At 43.1% G+C, this 19,585-nt stretch overlaps 1 protein-coding gene across 1 annotated transcript in view; it reads left to right on the plus strand.

Annotated features, from left to right (window-relative positions):
* Positions 1-19,585, plus strand: part of LOC122773522 (neurobeachin-like) — a 232,432-nt gene that overhangs the window by 168,154 nt on the left and 44,693 nt on the right. Inside the window, exons 40-43 of the mRNA XM_044032280.1 lie at positions 8,322-8,439; positions 8,537-8,639; positions 11,304-11,419; positions 14,979-15,091. Coding sequence (XP_043888215.1) covers positions 8,322-8,439; positions 8,537-8,639; positions 11,304-11,419; positions 14,979-15,091 — 450 coding nt within the window. The remainder of the gene's footprint in view (positions 1-8,321; positions 8,440-8,536; positions 8,640-11,303; positions 11,420-14,978; positions 15,092-19,585) is intronic.

The following is a 19,585-nucleotide window of genomic DNA, read 5'->3' on the forward strand; positions in this document are numbered from 1 at the left end:
TGATATGTTTTCCCCCCACTGGTCAAACAACTGGCAAGCAATCAGCTTTGACCTGATAGAGCTTCTGTCTCTCTGCTCAGAGCCTCCATCTTCTCCTTCATCATGCTCCTCTTCCTCCCTCAGTGCAGCCATCCTGGTCTCCTCTTCCTCTTCGAGAAACTGATGAAGCTTCTTGAAGTGCTCCTTCATCCTTGTCTCCGTGCGTTGGGCCTGGACTTTAATGTCTTCTTTGGTCATACTTCCCCTGACCTTCTTCCAGACTCTTTGAGGGGCTCCAGAGTTTCCTGAAGTTGCTTGCTGAGTTTCTGAGACTGGTGACCCACTCTGTCTGTTGGTGAAGCTGAAAACAGAGCAGACACAGAGTGTTCAGTCACATGGTCAGTCAGGACTCCTTCCTCCTCCTTCTGACTTCACCAAAGACCAAAACTGAACAATATCTGTTCTATTTCGTCCTCTCTGACCCTCTGGTGCTCGTCCAGCATCCATAGAACCACAGTTACATATGTGACCTTCAGATCACTGCTGTAAACAAAAACATTTCTCTGCAGTTCAGTTTTTTCACATTTGATGGAGGAACAAGGTCATTTCCTTCCACTTAAGTTTTAAAAGTCATTATCTAATATAAAATGTACTTAAGTTTTCGAAGTAAAGGTTCAATTTCTGCTTCTGCTAGTCTATGCGTGTCCTTGAGCAAGGCACTTGAGCCCATGTTGCAGCGTGTGGATGTGTATGAAAGCCAACTCACCTAAATTAACATAATTAATACTGAAATGACTGTAGGACTGAGAAACTGGAAGTGGACGTTTTTGTCCTTAATGACTTAAGAGGGCTGTAAATTAAACTGAAGTCCCACTTTATATTTTTTTTTTTTTTTTCTGTGCCAAATACCTGAAGAATAAACTGTAACACAGTAAGTGTTTCTTACCATTGGGTAAGAGAAGGATCGTCAAAGTTACAGCACACAGGAAGTGTTTGAGGTTCATTTTAACTGCGCCTTCTTCGCCTTGTTATTAGAATAAAAGTCTTTGTCTCTATAACTGTCTTTGTCGTGAACAATAGAGAGGCCAATAACGAACAATAAAGAGACATCACCTCTGCTGCTGTGCTGTGTCTTCCTTTAGCTCACAGGCCTTCAGCAGCCATTTTAAGTAATTTACTTTCAGGTATTTTGTGACAAAATGTCTGCTGTGAAAAAAAAAGCCTTCCATTTTTCCTGTATACAGATATGCACTTGGACTTTGACCAAAATGAGGAACGTTCTTCAAGCTGCATGTTTTGCACCTTCTCTGAATTTTTGGACAGCTCCTGGCTTGGCTTCCTGCCCTGCCTGCTTAGGTTGGAGTAATCATATCAGTGCCGCGCTCCTCATATGTGACTTTATATTGGAGAGTCATATGCACACAAACTAGTGCCTCAAAGAACCTGGTTAATGGTGCTTTTCCACTACCCAGGTCCAGCATGCCTTGCCTTGCCTCGCTTCGCCTCTCCTTGGCACGGCACGGCTTGTGGTATGGTTTGCCAATATTATAGTACCTCCTCAACGTGGGCGGAGTCGTCATAGCACAGCTGCATGAAACTGCTGTGACGTGGTTTTCTACTCGACACAAACACACAAACGAGTGTTCTTGTAAATAAGCTGTTTTAGGTGTAACTGAATCATTAGAATCAGTTGATTAAAAAGCATCGAAATTAGGTGGTTTGGGCACCTGGTTTGAAGACCCGGGTTCGAACTTTCCGCATGAAGTTTGCATGTTCTCCTTGTTTGTGCGTGAGTTTTCTCCGGGTTCTACGGCTTCCTCCCACAGTCCAAAAACATGCAATATGGGGATTAGGTAAATTGGTCACTTTCGTAAATGAACAAACTCCTCTGAGCGTGTTTATCGTACCAACAGTGTTTGGTTGTTTTGAGCAGGGCTAAACTTGATTTATGCAGATAAAATATGAAGCTCTGATAAAACTTTTTAGAAGTGGACATCTTTGTCCTTAATGACTTAAGAGGGCTGTAAATGTATGCCTCCTGGACAGCTCCCTCGTGAGGTCACTGGTAACTGGTAAGAGGCCCCAGGGAAGACCCAGGACTCGCTGGAGAGACTCTGTCTCGCGGTTGGCCTGGGAACGCCTCGGGATTCCCCCAGAAGAACTGGACGACGTGGCCGGGGAGAGGGAAGTCTGGGCTACTCTGCTCAAGCTGCTTCCCTTGCAACCTGACCTCGGATAATCGGTAGAAGATTGATGGATGTTCGCAGAATCGCTCAGTACTTCCTGCATGACCGGAGCACAGACTCCGTCTGACACAGCCACAGAACTGAAATGCCACTCAACGTCGTCGCGATGCAGCTCACACTGCTGTCACACCGGACTCCTTTGTTAAATATTTGATATTTTACACATGTTGATCGCCAACATTTTCCTAAATTGGCATTGGTTGCTGATGACACCTCGTCGTTCACTTGGAACCTCCTTAGAGCAGGTTACGATCACTAATGGAAAAGCGGGAAAAAAAAACATGTTCGAGTTGTGCCGTGCTGGGACTGTGTAGTGGAAAAGCACCATAAGACACTTCCTTCTGTCACAGGATTAGCATAAGTTAAAAGATTTCAACTATATAAATATAATTACATGAGGATAAAGTACAAATGATCTACTGCACTCAACCGCTATAATATCATCCACTGCAAACCTGTTCAGGCCCAAGGGGGGGGTTGAGCTTGGATCACAAAAGGCGCTAATTAGCATAAATTTACAAATGCTCTCGTTCAAAGGCGCCGATAAGAACCTGTTCCACCTTTTCACTATTGCCCCTGAATGGCATGTTATGCTTTGGCAATGACAGATAAGTCAGGGTAATTCCTCTTTATGCCTGTAAAAGAAAAAAAAAAAAGATGCTTCAGATTCCCACCGCACCCCGAAGGTGTCACCCGCGATAATCCTCAAAGAGCGTCCGGCAGAAAGGGTCGCTGCGTGTTTTCCAGATGATATACCGCGAATGCCAGAGAGAATTATACGTAGGAGGACAAATCTGTAACATATTATTAAGCAATTCCCGGTGAATAACGGGGGATAAAAGGATAATGGATGAGGGTGCAGTTATTACCTCTGCGCTTCAGCAAAGGTGGAGAGACAAGATTAATTGAGGACGAGTGAGTACGCTCATTGCTCATCAGGCCCTCTCGCATCTGAACACTTGCTCCCTCAGTCTCTCCACCTCTCCATCCTTGTCTCTTACTTCCAGACATAAATATATAAATAAATGAAAAGCATGGATTTAGAGCGATCAGCTTGGCACTCTCGGGCGCAGCCAGAAGAAGCCGGGGTTTCCAGGCCTGGAAGATTCCAGTCATCTTAAGGCTGACAAGTTCTTGCAAAAGTCCCATTAGGTGAAGCTTGCTGTAAAGGCCGTGTTATGAAATGACGGCATTTTCTTCTCTCAAGCTCCTTAGTGAAGGCTCGAGCGAGCTGCTTATCCGGAGGATGTGCTCACTCTGTATGTGGATGTGATGAGGCAGCACTTCAGCTCGTCGTGTACTTATTTTGAAATGTTAAGGAAAATACAAAATCATCTGTACATATAGATATATGTATATCTATATATATGTATGTATGTATATATATATATATATGTATATATATAAATACATAATATTTCACAAATATCCTGGAATACCATTTTAATTCTGGTGAGTCCTATTGGTTTGAATGGTAATTTGGAAATTTGTTGACTTTAACCCTCTCGGGACACGCTGGTGAATCTCATCTGTGATTGGACGGTCATTCTGCAGAAGTCCTGAGGGACTACCGTAATAACAAGTATATGGGCGCAATTAAAGCTCCAGTTCTCTGCTTTCTGTTAGTAACTTTCTGGATATCACAGAAGTACGTATGCCAAATCCTGCCGGTGACGAACACTAACGCTAAACTAGCTAAAGTTTTAGAACTTTCTGGATCTGCTGGATCTAGAATTTGAGTTGCCGGTATTTAAAACACAGGCGACAAAGTGTTGAAACCTCTGTGCTCTGGTTTTGGAGTCCTCCTGCGTCATCATAAAACCAAGGCTGTTTACTTTTAGGCTTTTTACTTTGAAATAAACAGATAATAGTGAAAGAACCTTGACTGTTAAATGAAGAAATGGCATTGAAAAGCAGCTCCACGCACCGCCTCTGCAACACTAATGTGCGTGACACACACATCACTGACATAAACATTATTGACAAACTTAGCCGGACATTTTGGGCAGCGAGCTGCCAGAATATTTAATCCATATTCATCTTCCTTTATCCCACTGGTCTTGCCAGAGTAGGCGAGCTGTATCATCTCGCCACACTCCAGCTACCACACAAATGTATAGTGACACTGATTATGCAAATCTGTATCTTGTTTTCCTCCAGTACCTGCGTTAGGAGCCTCAGCTCCTTTATTGAAGCTGAGATACGGGCCCCTCACGGAGGAACCACATGGAATGCTGATTTTGTGTATATATATATATTTATATATGCTCATATAATCTTCCACAGTTTGTATTTTTCACACTTCATAACCACTGTCACATTAAGGGGAATGGGGGTCAGATGCCTTGAAGTTCCCTGCAAACGACTGTGAGTGGCGCTGTAATGTTACACCAAAAACAGAGAAGAAGACGTTGTACGCAGATATTACAGGTATAACGTTACAGAGACGGGGACAGAATGAACCGAGACAGTTTTCTACCAACTTTCTGACATAAACCTAAACACTTTACAAGATTCAACACTTTCTTCACCCCTGTGTGTGAAATCCCTAAAGACAGGACGTGTTCTTGTGATATTTAGAGTGTTTTCACACTGACTTTAGTTAACTTTTCATTGATTGTAGTTATTAACTCTGTCAAACAATCTCCAAACACAAGACAATCAATGACAGCGGGAGAGAGAGCTGGGAATTTGACGTCATGGTTTTCCTAAAGTATCGTATTCTCCGTCTACACGGAAATGTGAAGCCAGCGTTTTGAGATTTTTCCCACTCTGGGAGGCGTTTTCAAAATATACCATTAAACCCATTTTTTGTTCAGGCGCTGGCCACATACAGCACAATTTAAAGTGGGTCGGACCAGTCAAATAATAACATATAATTAACAAGGACTCCATATTTGTTCCCTTTGTTTTACATTTAATGAAGTATCTTTTTACAACCTCAAATTTCGTAAGCTAAATAGCAGTAATTGGTTAACGTAAGCATAATACTGTGTACATTGCACTTATACGTGAACATTTCAACAAATTCATCCTGCCGGCCAGATTGGACCCTCTGGTGGGCCGGTTCTGGCCCGTGGGCCATATGTCTGACACCCCTGCTTTAACTCCAGCGTGGTGTTGCCGCCCTCTGCGGACTGACCGGGTACCCAACTCTCAATTAAATCAGAGAGATTGCGTTGTGTACGCAAGCGCACCTTTTGTCCGCTGGGATTGGCACCAGCGTTCACATTTGAAATGTGAACAGTATAAAACGTATTTAAAATAACGTTTGTTTGAGGCTTTGTCTCAATGTCCAAAAATAGGCCCACAAAATGGACACAAAAAGACGCTGATTCTCCGGCTTCCTGCGACAGCGCGAGTAAAGTTACCACAATAACCTCACGTCGCAACTTCTCAGCCTTCAGAAACCGCTGGAATTTTCCAGTAGCACAAACCGTCGCGTAATTGTTATATATAGTGTATATTTTGCTATGCGGATGACACTCTCCTCGCTCTCTGCTCCCACCGGCTTAACAATTCCTCCTCGCTTTCTCCTCCTGCTGCTCAGCCTCTTCACAGATTTAGCCCACATAGCCTGAGGTCAGCGCTTGAATACAATATACGCAGAGTGTGGTGATCCTCCAAATTGCCATGTGTGAAATTTATCCCACTGGCTCCTGGGGGGAGTGTAGTCACATCAGTCAAAATGAAACCCCTCCCTTCGTTCTCTGTGGACCATGTACTTGTGAGGCTTTTATAGCAGAAGTATAAATATAATAGCAGTCATGCTGGTTCGGAGATCTCACTTAATTATTATAACATTTGTGTTTCTTACAGAAACAGTCGAGGGCTTGTATTGTCACAGATTATAGGAGATTTTTCTTAATAACGTGTGTCATTGTGTCTCAGTTAATAAAGAGTTAAAGCTGCGCGGAAGTCACACACGATTAGCATCCATTTCCATGCGGACAGTGGCTTCGTAGGCCCTTTAAATATGATGTGTGTGTCTGCACATTATTACGCGCGCAGCTTCCGCCTAAACACCGGCGTCACCTGTGCCTCTCCTCGTCTCGTCTGTCGCAATATTTTCCCTGTGATGTTCCACAGGCAGGATGCAGCCTGCCCTTCTGTCAAATCACTGGGAGAACGGAGAGGAAGCAAATAAAGCAAAGAGAGAGAGGACAGAGACGTTAAATTGCATTACGTCTATTATGTTTGAGAGGTATACCCCCCGTTAAATCCGATTGAATTTTTGTGAAATTTGGAAAGACTTCAAAGTTCACGTGTCGTGAACAAAAATGAAAAGGAAACTTTTGCACAATTATTGCCACTCGCGTGTTTCTTTCACAAAAATATCCAACATAAAAATGAATCATAAATTTGACTCAACAACACCAAAAAAAGGAGTTGTGTAACTAAGGTTTAACATAGTTTATGTTAAAAAAAGAAAAGAAAATTAAGGTTAAATATTCAGATTGAATGCAAAATTAATAAAGTACATATAAAGTTAAAAATATGAAACATGCGCCTAGTTTTTGTGGTTATGGCCTGGTACGTTTCTAAAGGCCCTGGTATACTTCTGTGTATTGCGTGCTGACCCAACACGCACCGTGTGTATGATGTGAATTGCGTAGGCTGCGCGTGCAGCCCAGATTTTAGAGTGCAAACCTCGATATAGTCGCCCGAACCTCGACCTGGCGACCCTCGATCGGGCTGACATCCCGACTCCCCCGCTGATGAGCCGCTCGCGCAATGCAACGCAAGGCAAGTATGCGCGGAAGTATGCCACGGGCTTATGGATGGCCATCCTAAATTGTGTGAAAGCGTCCATCTTTGTAGCTCGCACAGTCTGACGTAGAACCACGAGAAATAAGCTACAATTGTCTCATGTCGTTTATCTTCCATCAGGGGACGGCCGATAAATTGTGCAGTGTTTACTGAGATGACGACTTCCTGAACATCTGGCATCAGGAGTGTAAAAGCTGCTGCTGCTGCTGCTGCTGCTGCTATGGCCCCTTCACTGAGCTCCTGCAGCTCCATAACCATCCCTCCATCTCACCACACCTCCCTCATCCCCTCTCCAGTCAGCACGTGGCCTCCTCTGGGCCATGCTGTCTCTATGACAACTGTTTGAGTTGGGCTGGGGCTGTGGGGGTGGGGGGGGTGGGGGGTTTGCAGAGGTGTCAAGCAGGGGCATCACTGTGGGAGGAGAGCACCGCAGCAGAGATGCCACGCTGCACATCCAGCATCTCCACCTAATCCAATTTTAATTGAGCTCCAGAGATTTTGGACGTGGCCCGGAGGTCGGGCGCGAGCTATTCCGGGGAGAAATTAAGGCAGTCTGGCTCGCGCTGCACTCTTCCAGCCTGTCACTATTTTAAAATGAGCATTAGCATCAGACCTTACTTACCCAGCTGAACATCTCACTCCGCTCCTCTACCCCCTGTCTGCCTTCTGCGATGTGTGATTACAACCTGGGGAGTTGATGAGGTCGCTCCCCGGTTCGCGTTGTTGGACAAAATGGTTCAGTAAGGGGTGTGATGGACGGGGAGTGTTTGAAGGGACCATTCTCACCTGTCGGAACAGTTGTCTTACTCTTCTGCATGTTGACCTGCACTCCCACTACTGCTGCATACACTAATGATCCTTTGTCTCCTCTCTCCTCACCTTGCCATTGTGGTTTTCATTGACTGTTTGTGTTGCCGACCCACCGGGGGGGTTGTGTGTTTTTCTTTTTCTTCTCTTCAACCAGTAGCTCTTGCTCTCCTGTTATAGACCAAATAGAAAGTGTGAATCTGCTTCTTCACCGTGTGTGGAAAAGAGTCCAGTGTTGTGCGGTCAACGACTCCAAAAATGCTTCGAGTTGATGACCTTTAAACGTAAACTGATGTCTGTTATAATAAAATTACTGTCAAATGACTTTGCTGATTGCGTTTATCAGCTCCCCACAACGGCCTCTGTGTTTCTCAGTTTTGTTTTTTTTATTGAACGTCCTCTCTTTTACATTTTCCTTCTACACAGTCAGCTGTTACTTCACTTTACTTGGACAGAGATCTTCTACACTGTATATCAAGTGTCTGAAGACAGTTTCCTCTCTTCTGTCTGTCCTTCCAGGTCTTGGCCTACACTGAGGGCTTACATGGGAAGTGGATGTTCAGTGAGATCCGAGCAGTCTTCTCCAGACGTTTCCTCCTCCAGAACACGGCCATAGAGGTTTTCATGGCCAACAGAAGTATGTAAAGTGCCAATTATAGCTTCTTCTTCTTCTTCTGTCTTTTTTCAAAATGCAGCTCTTTTCTCAAAGCGACGTTCACTCTCACTGTTCTCAGCGTCAGTCATGTTCAACTTCCCTGACCAGGCCACAGTCAAGAAAGTGGTCTACAGTCTTCCACGAGTGGGAGTGGGCACCAGCTATGGACTCCCACAGGCCAGGTGGGTCACGTTTAATAGTGATATTGAAATTCCTTCATGGTGATTGTGATTTTTTTTCTGCCAGCATCTGTGGCTCCTTTCTCGTTTGGTTTTAAAAATAATTATATCATATAGTCACTGCTGGGTGCTGTTAAGAGCATGCCGAGTCAACAGGTGGCGCTGTGATGTACTGTACATCCTTTAATTTGTACACATCTATCTATCTATCTATCTATCTATCTACCTTATTGAAAATAAGATAAATGTTAACAGTCATATTTATTTATCTGCTGCTTTTGAAATGAGCAGAAATTCTTACCAGCACAACTACCTAGCGCTAGGTACGCTAGCACACATTTGGCTACGTGCGTCACAACAACATCACACAATGCACCTCGTGTAAACAAAGGTTGCTGACGTCAAACAGAGACACTGGTGCTCTTAAATATCGCCTATTTACATTTAAATATTTGTATACATGAATGTGTATACATAAATGTGTATTTTCACAAAGGACAAACTTGTCCTGAGCCGTTTAAAGTCCCACTGCTCCAGTCATTGAAGTGGATGTGCAGTGACCCTGAATGAACTGACCTAATTCTCTAAACAGGAGGCTGTAGAGCAGAACTGCAGTCCGGCCACTGACCACAGAGAAAACACTGAATTCCCACAGTGTTAACTGGCTCTTTTTATGCAACACTGTCACAGAAAAAAACAACAACACACAGTTTCCTCAGTCCCCTCTTGTTAGCTTGAACCCATTTTATGTCAGCAGGGTTGAGTGAGTGCATCTGCCCCTTTTTTACATTTACATTTAAGCATTTAAGCATTTAAGCATTTAGCAGACGCTTTTATCCAAAGACATATAAGATGTCTCGTTAAAGAACCCCACTCGATAGGAACAGTGGGTAGGGGGTAGGGGTTGGGTAAGGAGATGCCCTTGGAAGACCTGGGTTTTCAAGAGCTTCTTGAAGAAAGGCAGGGACGCCGCTGTTCTGGTAGCGCTTGGTAGATCGTTCAACCAGCGTGGAAAGACACAGGAAAAGAGTCTGGATTGTCTTGTTTGGCCAGACGACAATCCTCTGATGAACGTAGTTAAGCCTTTAGGAGAGCATTTAAGTAGGTGGGAGCAGACCCATGAGGCACTTTGTAGGCTAGCATTGGTGATTTGAATTTGCTAGGCGCGGCTAAGGGTAGCCAGTGGAGGGGTAACATATGCCCTTTTAGGCTGATTGAAGACCAGGTGCACCGTTGAGTTCTGGACCATCCGTGGTGGTTTCACAGCACAGGTCAGGTGGCCTGTTAGCATTGCTTTGCAGTAGTCAAGGCGGGAGATGACCAGAGCCTCTACCAGGAGCTAGGTAGCCTGTTGAGTTGGGTGCGGTATGATTTTTCTAATATTGAATGGTGCAATTCTGGTGAGTCATATTGGCTCGAATGGTAATTTGGACATTTGTCGACTTTAATCCCCTCAATATTCCGGCCTCTTGGATTTATTTTGGTTTTGTGGCTGTAGAATTTTCAAAAAATGTTCAATGAGTGAGTTCTTCTGCCCCCTTTTTCCCAAATTAACTTTCACTTTCGATATCTGGCTGTTATTCAACCGTTGAGGAGTTAGGGTAGTGAGAACCTGACGTCACAAATCGTCGCCTGCGAAGGATATTAGCGCAAAGCCATATTTCCCTGCTTTCCGAATTTTCTAGATATCGCAAGCGGTCGAGGAGTTTTGGGCATGAGAAGTACACATGCCAAATCCTTTTGGCGAGGATGGGATGGTCACAGAAAGGGTTAAAGGGATGATTTCTTTGCGCAAATATCAGAAATAGTGTTGTACGGTATGTACCAGGGTATGTTATCGCATTGACCGGAACGCATAGAACATCAAATAAATAGATAAATCTGCCTCCTGTGAAAAGTCTGTAGCTGACTTTGCTCGAGAGCTTCAGAAAATAATGTTATTCAAGTATTAACCCAGCCTGACTTACTGTCTGTACACAGGTGAAGGTGGCTGAGTTTTTTTTTTTTTAATTGACAATAATGGTAATGTATGTATATCCACTGTCATAAATGATTTAGTCCTTTTTCCGTTGTGCTATTGCGTTTCTTTTCTGTCTTTAATAAAGTCTATAACAATTATAAGATTGAGATTTAAATGGATTTAGAGCAAATTTATTCTGAAATAGCACGATATAACAAAAAAATTCCCGGCTACCTTTTAATTTCATTTAATCTGCCGCAATCTAAACTGTGTGACTACAGCTGCTTTAGATTATACATTTATTTATAAGTGTCGGCGCCACAGAGCAGGATTTTTTTCTTAAGTTGTTAAGTTGTGCTTTGAATATAGAGTTGATGCTCATCAGTTTGAGTCATTTCAAGAGTCGAGATCCCTTAAGTGTCATTGTTTATGTTTACAAAGACATTTATTGCACTGGTTAAAAAGACACTCATCAGGTACGTGGTTAAAGAGTAATAAAAGATAACAATCAGAGAGATAAATGCCACACGCACACTCGCTCAACACAAATAAAATATAAATACCTAAATAGGTTGTTACACATTGTTTACAGTAGATAATTAAAAACTGAGGTAGGACTTCATATTTAAGAATTGAAGCCATAAATATTAATAACTACAATCAATCTTCTTTTTCCTTTATTTATCTAATTTATTGTTTTTTTCCAGGCGTATCTCGTTGGCGACACCTCGACAGCTTTTCAAATCCTCCAACATGACTCAGCGCTGGCAGAGGAGAGAGATCTCCAACTTTGAGTACCTCACGTTTCTCAACACGATTGCAGGTAAAGATTCACATTACTGTCAAATAATGATGCAAAGTACTGTACAGCCACATCCGCTGCTGTTCTCCTTCACCACGCAGCTCCATTTAAGGCTCCTTCTCAATCGAACCCTGGTTTGTTTGCGCAACAGGACTCTGATGTGCACCGACAGATAGAGTCCAATCAAATATGATCAGATCACTTTTTCGCATTTTTCTTTTTCGAAGTAACATCTTCTCCATTAGATAAATGTCATATATTATGCTAATCCATTCGGCGATGGTGGGCGGTACTTGTAACCATTTTCTTGCCCATATACATAGTTTAGATAGTTGGTAGGTAGATAGATAGATAGAATGGCTTCTCCACCCACTGTCCTCATGTCCTCCTCAACATCCATGAACCGTCTCTCAGCTCCATCTTCAATGTCCTTCTTTTTAAAAAATTACATTTTTATTTGTTTTAAAACATAATGAGATTTTTTTTATTTCTATAATAAGTATGTTAGGAAAGTAACTGACTAAATGAGGTTATGAACTTGCTTAAATTAAGTTTCTTTTAAAATGCACTTAAATTGAGATTAACATTTTTTTTTTACATTTTCTATTTTTTTCCTTTTTTTGTTTTTTTTTTACATTTATCTTCTTGAACCTAACTTAAAATGTGTTTCCTTTTGAAAGCTTAATTATAGATAGAGATAACTGTAACTTTATAGCCACGTTTCCATCATGGTACGGTTCGGGTTACAGCTCAGTATTGTATGGTCGGGTTTGGAATGGTGAAGTCCTGGGAAGAGTACCTTGACTTGGTTATTTTGGTAGTAGTCTAAAAATACAATTACAGATTCTAGTTTTTATTGTATTTTTTATAAAGTATCCCAACTCTTCTGAAAATGGGCTTTGTAATTTCATCCCACAGTGAAACTCTGTGCCTTTTTTGTTCTTGTGTGGAATGAAAATAATGAATTCACTATTTTTTTCCATAGCTGTCAGTCAGATTTATAGAGTGTGATTTGTTTTTCCTTTCCTTATCAGCGGGAAAGTTTTTTTTTTTTTTTTAACAACCAGGGAAAGTGTTACGATTGAATCTGTTATCTTTGTGAATATCTTCACTCTTAGAAGCTCAAATTTAAAGTCACGCTATCATCGTCCATAAACCTGATGTGTCAGTGGCGATGGGAACGCACCATATCTGGCCTCAGGTATGTCATAACTATTTAAGAATCAACGTTGTTCTTTTTTTTTTTTTCAGTCCTGGACGCAGTTTGATACGTTGTTCCCGCGCGTGTGATGTTGGAAGCGAAGAGCACACGCACAGCCGATTGTGCCGCATGATTAGTGTCTGGTTTTGTGTGTCTGTGGAGCCGAGAGGTTCGCGTTGTCAACTCTCTGATCTGAAGTGCAACTAAAAGCGAAGGCGAGAGCGTCTGCGGGGTGTCAGCGCCTCTGCCTCTCTCTCCCTCTCTCGCTGCATATTCATGCATATTTATATTTAACTCGCGCTTGAGTTCGATACATTATTGTCAGCTAATTAGATGTAAAGCAGGCAAGAAAAACATGCTCAAAATTCATTAAAAAAGCTCCAGTAATGACCTGGGCTGACAGGGACGTCAGCCGAGAGTGGGGCAGCAGACAAGCGGGGGAGGAAGTGCTGCGGAGAGGTGTGAATGGAAAGAGGGGGAGGTCTTCTAATTAAACACTATTCCACTGTTATTAACATCCTGCCACCTCGACTCAGGCCTCGGCAGCGGCAGGTCTAACAAACATTCTCTGTACTCCACCTCCGTACTCTGCTCCGCTGCTTCCTTTTCAACGCGTGGCATTAACCTGGATAATTGCGCTCGGCGGCTCAACGCTGTCGACACGGCAGACGCCTTCCCGTCGACGGCGCTGTCAGACGTTATCACTTCCCAGGCTCGATTTAGTCTTTCTCGTGCCAAACCTGAGCGTGATCCAGGAGAGTGAGCACAGACAAACCTGCTGCATGAGTTCAGCTTAAAAGCATTTTAAAACATGTAGTCACAACCACGCGGAAAGTGTTCAATAGCGCTGACGTAACAAGTCCGCGGTACAGTATTTATTAGAGTGCCTGATTAGCAATGCAGAGCAATGAGAACTTTCAAGTTTTTTCGAACTTTCATTGTGAGTAACCGTGGCGACAAAAATGGCAAAAAACTGCAAAAAAATTCACAATACACATGAAAAAATTCACAATACACATGAATGGGAAACGGTCGGAAAACAAATGATTTCAACCCAGCCCATTTTGGAGCCTCACAGTGTCGTCATACTTTAACGTAGAGACGCGGCTGAAACTTTAAACGAGTCACAAGAATTGGGACTTTTCTCACCCAAATCAAGGTTTCAATACGTATTATGGTATTTAAGCAATCGCAGTTTCGTACTTTTTTTGGACGTTTTTAGATTTTATAATGAGTATGTACTGCGCTGAAAGTAATCCCAAAAATCCTTCTCCTGCCCACAATTTCCATTTTTTACATAAAAACGTTGCTATGGTTGTTTTCATTTTCATATGACTTGCAGTTTTTTCTTAAAATCACCTTAAAGCGCAGAGAGTTCTGGTCAAACCTCCCATGTTAAAACGCAGAGATTTTTTAAAATGAGGACGAGGGTGTTTTTAAAACTGTAATTTCTGTCAATTCACAGCCCTTTTTCACAAATTTAAACGTGGGAGCTATTGTAAATTCGAGGTCAAATTCACTATCACTAATTAATGTGTGTGCGAAATAAAACTAAATAGGATTCTTATTGTTTTGCTCTAATCAATGTTCAATTCCTTGGAAAAAAATCTCAAAACTACCAACACTCTCTTTAACCCTCTTTATTTTTGATGCTGCATCTGCGCAATGATTAGTTCCAGCTGTGTAACTTTGGTCACTCTGTTTACTTCCTTGTTCTGTTTTTACGTATGCCGTAAAGTAGATTGTGGCACGTACCTGAAACTAGACATTAGCCGCCTGGTTTTCGGGTACTGCTCATGCTTTTGACAGAGATGACATTCGCCCTGTTGTGAGTTGATGTATCATCAAAATAATGTTGGACACATTATTTGAAGGTTGAAAGCCTAAATTGTGTGGCTTTAACAATGTTAAACAGTCATGTCTTTTCTTTTCAGAATCTATGTTGGGATTATGAACTTTTTTATTGGGCACGTCGTAAAAGCAGCTTTGAAGGCTTTATTTTTGTTTTTATGGTGACATTCAAGGACCTCAGTAATCGTTGAGGTTGACGTAGTGACGCTACAAATTATGAGGGATAGTTACTCTCGAGTGAAGATTACAATGAAAGATAACGTAAACTTACACAGAAGATTAAAAAGGTCAAAAAAAACCAAAACACTTTGCTATTAAGTGTGCTTTTTTTCCCCTGGCAAGCTCTGTATGAGACAGGAAGTGCGTCTGATTGAAGTCTCTTCGATTGGAGACTCGTTGGAATGTTGCGTGCTGTTCCCGCGGAGTAACTGAAGCCTCACATGGACCCGTGACCCGCTTTCAACCCCTTCTGTTTCCGTCCAAACCTTCATCACTCATCAGTTTTCTGTCTGATCCCTTTGTCTATAGGGAGGACATACAATGACCTGAACCAGTACCCCGTCTTTCCATGGGTCCTCACCAACTATGACTCTGAGGAGCTGGACCTGACCTTGCCGGGAAACTTCAGAGATCTCTCCAAGGTAGGAGGGGTGGGGGGGGCGGGTGTCAGCGCTGTAAATCTATATCATATTTAATGGTAGAGGAGTCATGGTGGAGGTGGAATGCAGGACACACTGAAATATAGTCGATTACTTTCGATAAGTGCATCCATTTATTCTCAGCAGTGGACGTTTGTTGACCAGTAAACACTAGACAACAAAGGTAGGTAAAGTGTCGTAGTCTAAAGAAGGTGTGGGTCGGGACCCATGGATGTGTCAAGGATGATATTTTTTAGGTCACCAAATAAGTTTTTTCCAGTCTTTTATGTACGATAAAATAAAACGTGCATACGCCGCCCAGATTTTGGAACCGCAGGCCCAGACGTGTCTCAGGGAGCTGTAGCGTCGTTCTCTTCTTCTTTGGTAGGATGGCGTCCTATTCCCTGTGTCCAGACTTGTTAGGCCACTCGATGGCGAAGTGGGATACTATGGGACCCGGACGCGCGAGTATACCAGGGTCCGTGGTATGCAACGCGCGCGGAAGTATACCAGGGCTTTTATGGGCCTTTGTGGTAAATGCATCAGCACAGTCACAACCTTCACCTGAATCTGAACCCTAATGGTAACCCCGGAAACACCGTGACACATATCCCCCCGGTGGCCAAGTGCAACGTCCGTCCTTTTTTCTGGACTTCAATTATCACACAGGAAATCTGCATCCATCTCTTACAATCTGCCCGATTTAATTTGTCTATCAAGTTTTTGTTTTTCCGGATAGGAGCAACGTCATGTAGCAGGTCAGACACTTCCTGCCGTGCCGCAGAGCTACGCGCTAACGCTGCTAAATCTCACGAGGCTCAGGCACGATGACACCAAATGGCCTTCAACCCTGGGAGATGAAGTTCAGGGTTATGTTTGAGAGAGAAAAGAGATCACTCTGCCACAAACAGAGACCTGGACTACTGGTTTACCAACCCCCCTTCTCTCTCTCTCTCTCTCTCTCACTGCCGCTCACTGACCTGAAAACAGTTGCATTCCTGTCTGAGCTCTCGCCCTCTCGCTCATGTTATCACTCCCTCATTCCTCTTTGTTTCCCTTGAAGTAGCAAACGTTCTGAATATGAGCCTCACTTTCTGCGTCTCAACACTTTGAATCAATTTTCAACTTCTCCAGGCACGTGTTTTGGTTTTGGGAGACGACGAGAACTAAAGAAGTAACAACTTGAAGAATATCATGAACCAGTTGCACACGGTGCTGTGAACTTGAAGAGTGAGCGCCTACTGTGCTGATTTTCTTTCAAGCCCAGAACAGCCATACATTTTCTACCACGTTATCCTCCTCTTGAAGGTCATGATGGGAGCAGGCACAATTCCAGCTGACATAGGGTGAATCTTATTTGAGTCATATTTTAGGGTTTTGCAGGGTTTTTATATGTCCGCCTAAAATCGTGTACACATGAGAACAGGTTTAGGAGAATCTGCATATGTTTCAAATCCATTTTTCTACGGAGCTCCCCCCTATAGTTCATATTTTTACGACACCACCACAAACATCCATCCATGCATTGTATACCACTTTTTCCTCACTGGCATCTGTTTTGCATGATTCTGTGTTTTTCACTTCTCGCTGTTTGACAAAAGCCGGTCAGGCAGACGTTTCCTCCCTTAACGGTTTTCTCTGCTTCTTTTTTGGTGACTCTGCCATGATAAACATCTAAAATAACGCTACTGCTGCCTTGATCTTATGTGTGTGTAGTGTCGTGACACGATTCGTGTTCCTCGCGAGGCCTGAAGATTCGCAAGACCTCCCAGTTCTGAGGACTCCAGGTTGGCGGCCCTGATCTTGCAAGGCTGGGTTTCCACGAACAAACAGTAGGGGGCAGTGGAGAACAATCTCCACGCAACAAGCCATTTAACCATCACAATGACTCCAACGCTGTTAAATGATCCTGCATAGTTCTGCTTTAAAAGTAACATCAAACCTAATCAAACATTTTAAGGCATTTTCCTGGTAAAGAAGCCCAACAGTTTACACAATCAGCAAACACTAAAGTTATCAGTGGTAAGAAAAAACTTAAACTCAAAGATGTGCAGCATCTGCCAAGGCAGGTTGGGGTGAAAGGAAAAATGGGGGACAAGAATAGAGATAGGGAGACAACAGATCAACTTATCAAGGCCAGTTTTGTTCCGTATCGTCTTTTTATCCACATGGAACCGGTGTTTTGGGAGCCCTTCAACCGTATGTTTGGAAAGTGGGTCACGCTTGCGTTTTCGCGTTTCAACCAATACGCAATTTTGGGGAAATGATGATGTCATAGCTCCACCTCTATCTTGCTCTCGATTTTTGCTGTCGCCATCTTCTTTCATTGTTTTTTTTCTTCTGTTTGTAGCTTTATCTGCATGCTCCACATCTTCTTTTCCATTTCTGGTGTATTTCTGTGGCAGCGTACAGGTCTGGCCTATATTCTACGGTGTCCAGAGTCATTTTTGGCGTGAATCATGTGGATGAAGGCGTTTCTTGAAAGGAGAGAATTAAAAGGAAAGTTATATCCTGTGTGGATAAGACCTGTGGGTGCAGGTTTTGACAGGTCACCTGTCCATACTTGGTCACCATACAGAGGAACCTCCAGCAACCTGTCTGCAGTCAAGTTAGAGTGTCCAGTTAACCAAATCCCCAATCTGCTTGTCTTTAGACTGTTAGAGGCCACAGTACCTGGAGAGAACCCACTCAGAAAGACCCTCAGTCGAACCAAGATTACGAAGTGGCGGACTTTCAGCTGTGAGGCAACAATGTTAGCCGTTGCACTGCCAGGAGTGCCTAAATTGAGAACATTTTTGTTTTAATAGAAACCCAGTTCATCCTGCCATCTTGTCAGGCAGCTTTTGGCAGCTCTGGTCTGTGGGGTATCCAGGTGGACTGCGAGAGCCACAGGGAAAGTGTGTGTGTGTTTGCGTGTGTATGTGTTTTGAAGGGGGGTGCAGCCCTTCTGCCCTGGGGAGACAGTTATGTATTGTAATGTATTCCAGTGACATCCTTCCATGCTGTTTACAGGCCTGAGCTGCCTTCATTAGCATGAGTTCACTGCCCGTGTCTCCTGACAGTTGTCCTTGGAACCCTGGGGCTCTTACCTCCAAAAGTTCACAATGAGTGGTGCAGATACAGGGACACACACACACACACACTCTCCATCTCTGCGTGGTCTGCCCTTTTGTTCAATTATGGATCAGAGGTAGCGGCACAGTCTCCTGAGACTCACTCGTTGTATATTACAGCCTTGTGCGTGTGTCTAGTGAGTGTGGTTTACCAAATAAACTCAACAATAAGGGCCGGAACTTCATCTGTGCAGCCCATGGCCAAATGTAAAAAGGTACCCAACCCCTCCATTGTTCACAAGTGGTGTGTAAAAAGAATGGGTTGAATACAGAGGTCACGTTCACTATCCAAACAAGTTAATGTCAGGAGAGACAGAGTCCAAATTTTCACGACTTGTGACTGAAGCTGGGCTTGAGCATTGATGACTCGAAGGCTGCGTTATTTTTATTATTGTGTGGTTATAGAAATCCATCCATCCATCCATTTTCTGCCGCTTTATCCTGCACATGCGGGTCGCAGGGGTGCTGTGCCAATCTCAGCTGACATAGGGGGATTGGCGGGGTCACACCCTGGACAGATCCATCCATTTATGGTTTACCTAATCCCCAAATCGGCATGTTTTTGGACTGTGGGAGGAAACTGGAGAACCCGGAGAAAACCCAAGCACACATGGGGAGAACATGCAAACTCCCTTGTTCCAGCCAGGCCTTTCACCAGGGTCTAACCACTACACCAACCGTGTCTTATTTGTTTCACTGTATGTGGACCTAAGTCACATACAGTAGATATATATATATATATATATATCTATAGATATATATATATATCTATAGATATATATATATTTTATATATATATATATATATGCAATATTTAGACACATAACATGGAGGGGAATTTTAGACATTGTGGCTTTCAATCCATTCGTTTTTCAGGACCAGAGTAACTATTTAAAGCCACTCTTACCAGTGTATCTTGATTGAGAATCAAATGAGTGCAAAGAAAGTTCATTTATGAACTTGACTGTGAGATTTATTCAACTATTTTAACGTAATGCAAAGTAGGATTTGCTCGGTATTGTTATACATGTATTTAATAGATATCAACTATTTTTAAAAGGATTCATTCCCACCCTGGATTTGAACACTTTCCCACAGACCAGAGTCGAGCGTGAGACCTGTTTGGTGGTTAGTTACAGGTTAGTTACAGGTGACTAGCACTTGACGGACAGCATTGTTCAAACTGTCGTGTCTCTCGACTGATCTACCAAATAATATCCTCCCAAACCTGCAGCGTTTACCCACAATCTCCTGCAGGTTTTAGACGTTCAGTCAGCTGTGAACGCTGCTGCTGCTGCTGCTTCTGCTGAAACGCGACGTTCTTCGCCTCGGGGTGTTAGCGCTCTGCATACTTGGATGTCAGGTACATTCATGTGCTGAAGTG

Source organism: Solea senegalensis, linkage group LG8 (genome assembly GCF_019176455.1).
Source record: "Solea senegalensis isolate Sse05_10M linkage group LG8, IFAPA_SoseM_1, whole genome shotgun sequence".
Classification (NCBI taxonomy): Eukaryota; Metazoa; Chordata; class Actinopteri; order Pleuronectiformes; family Soleidae; genus Solea; species Solea senegalensis.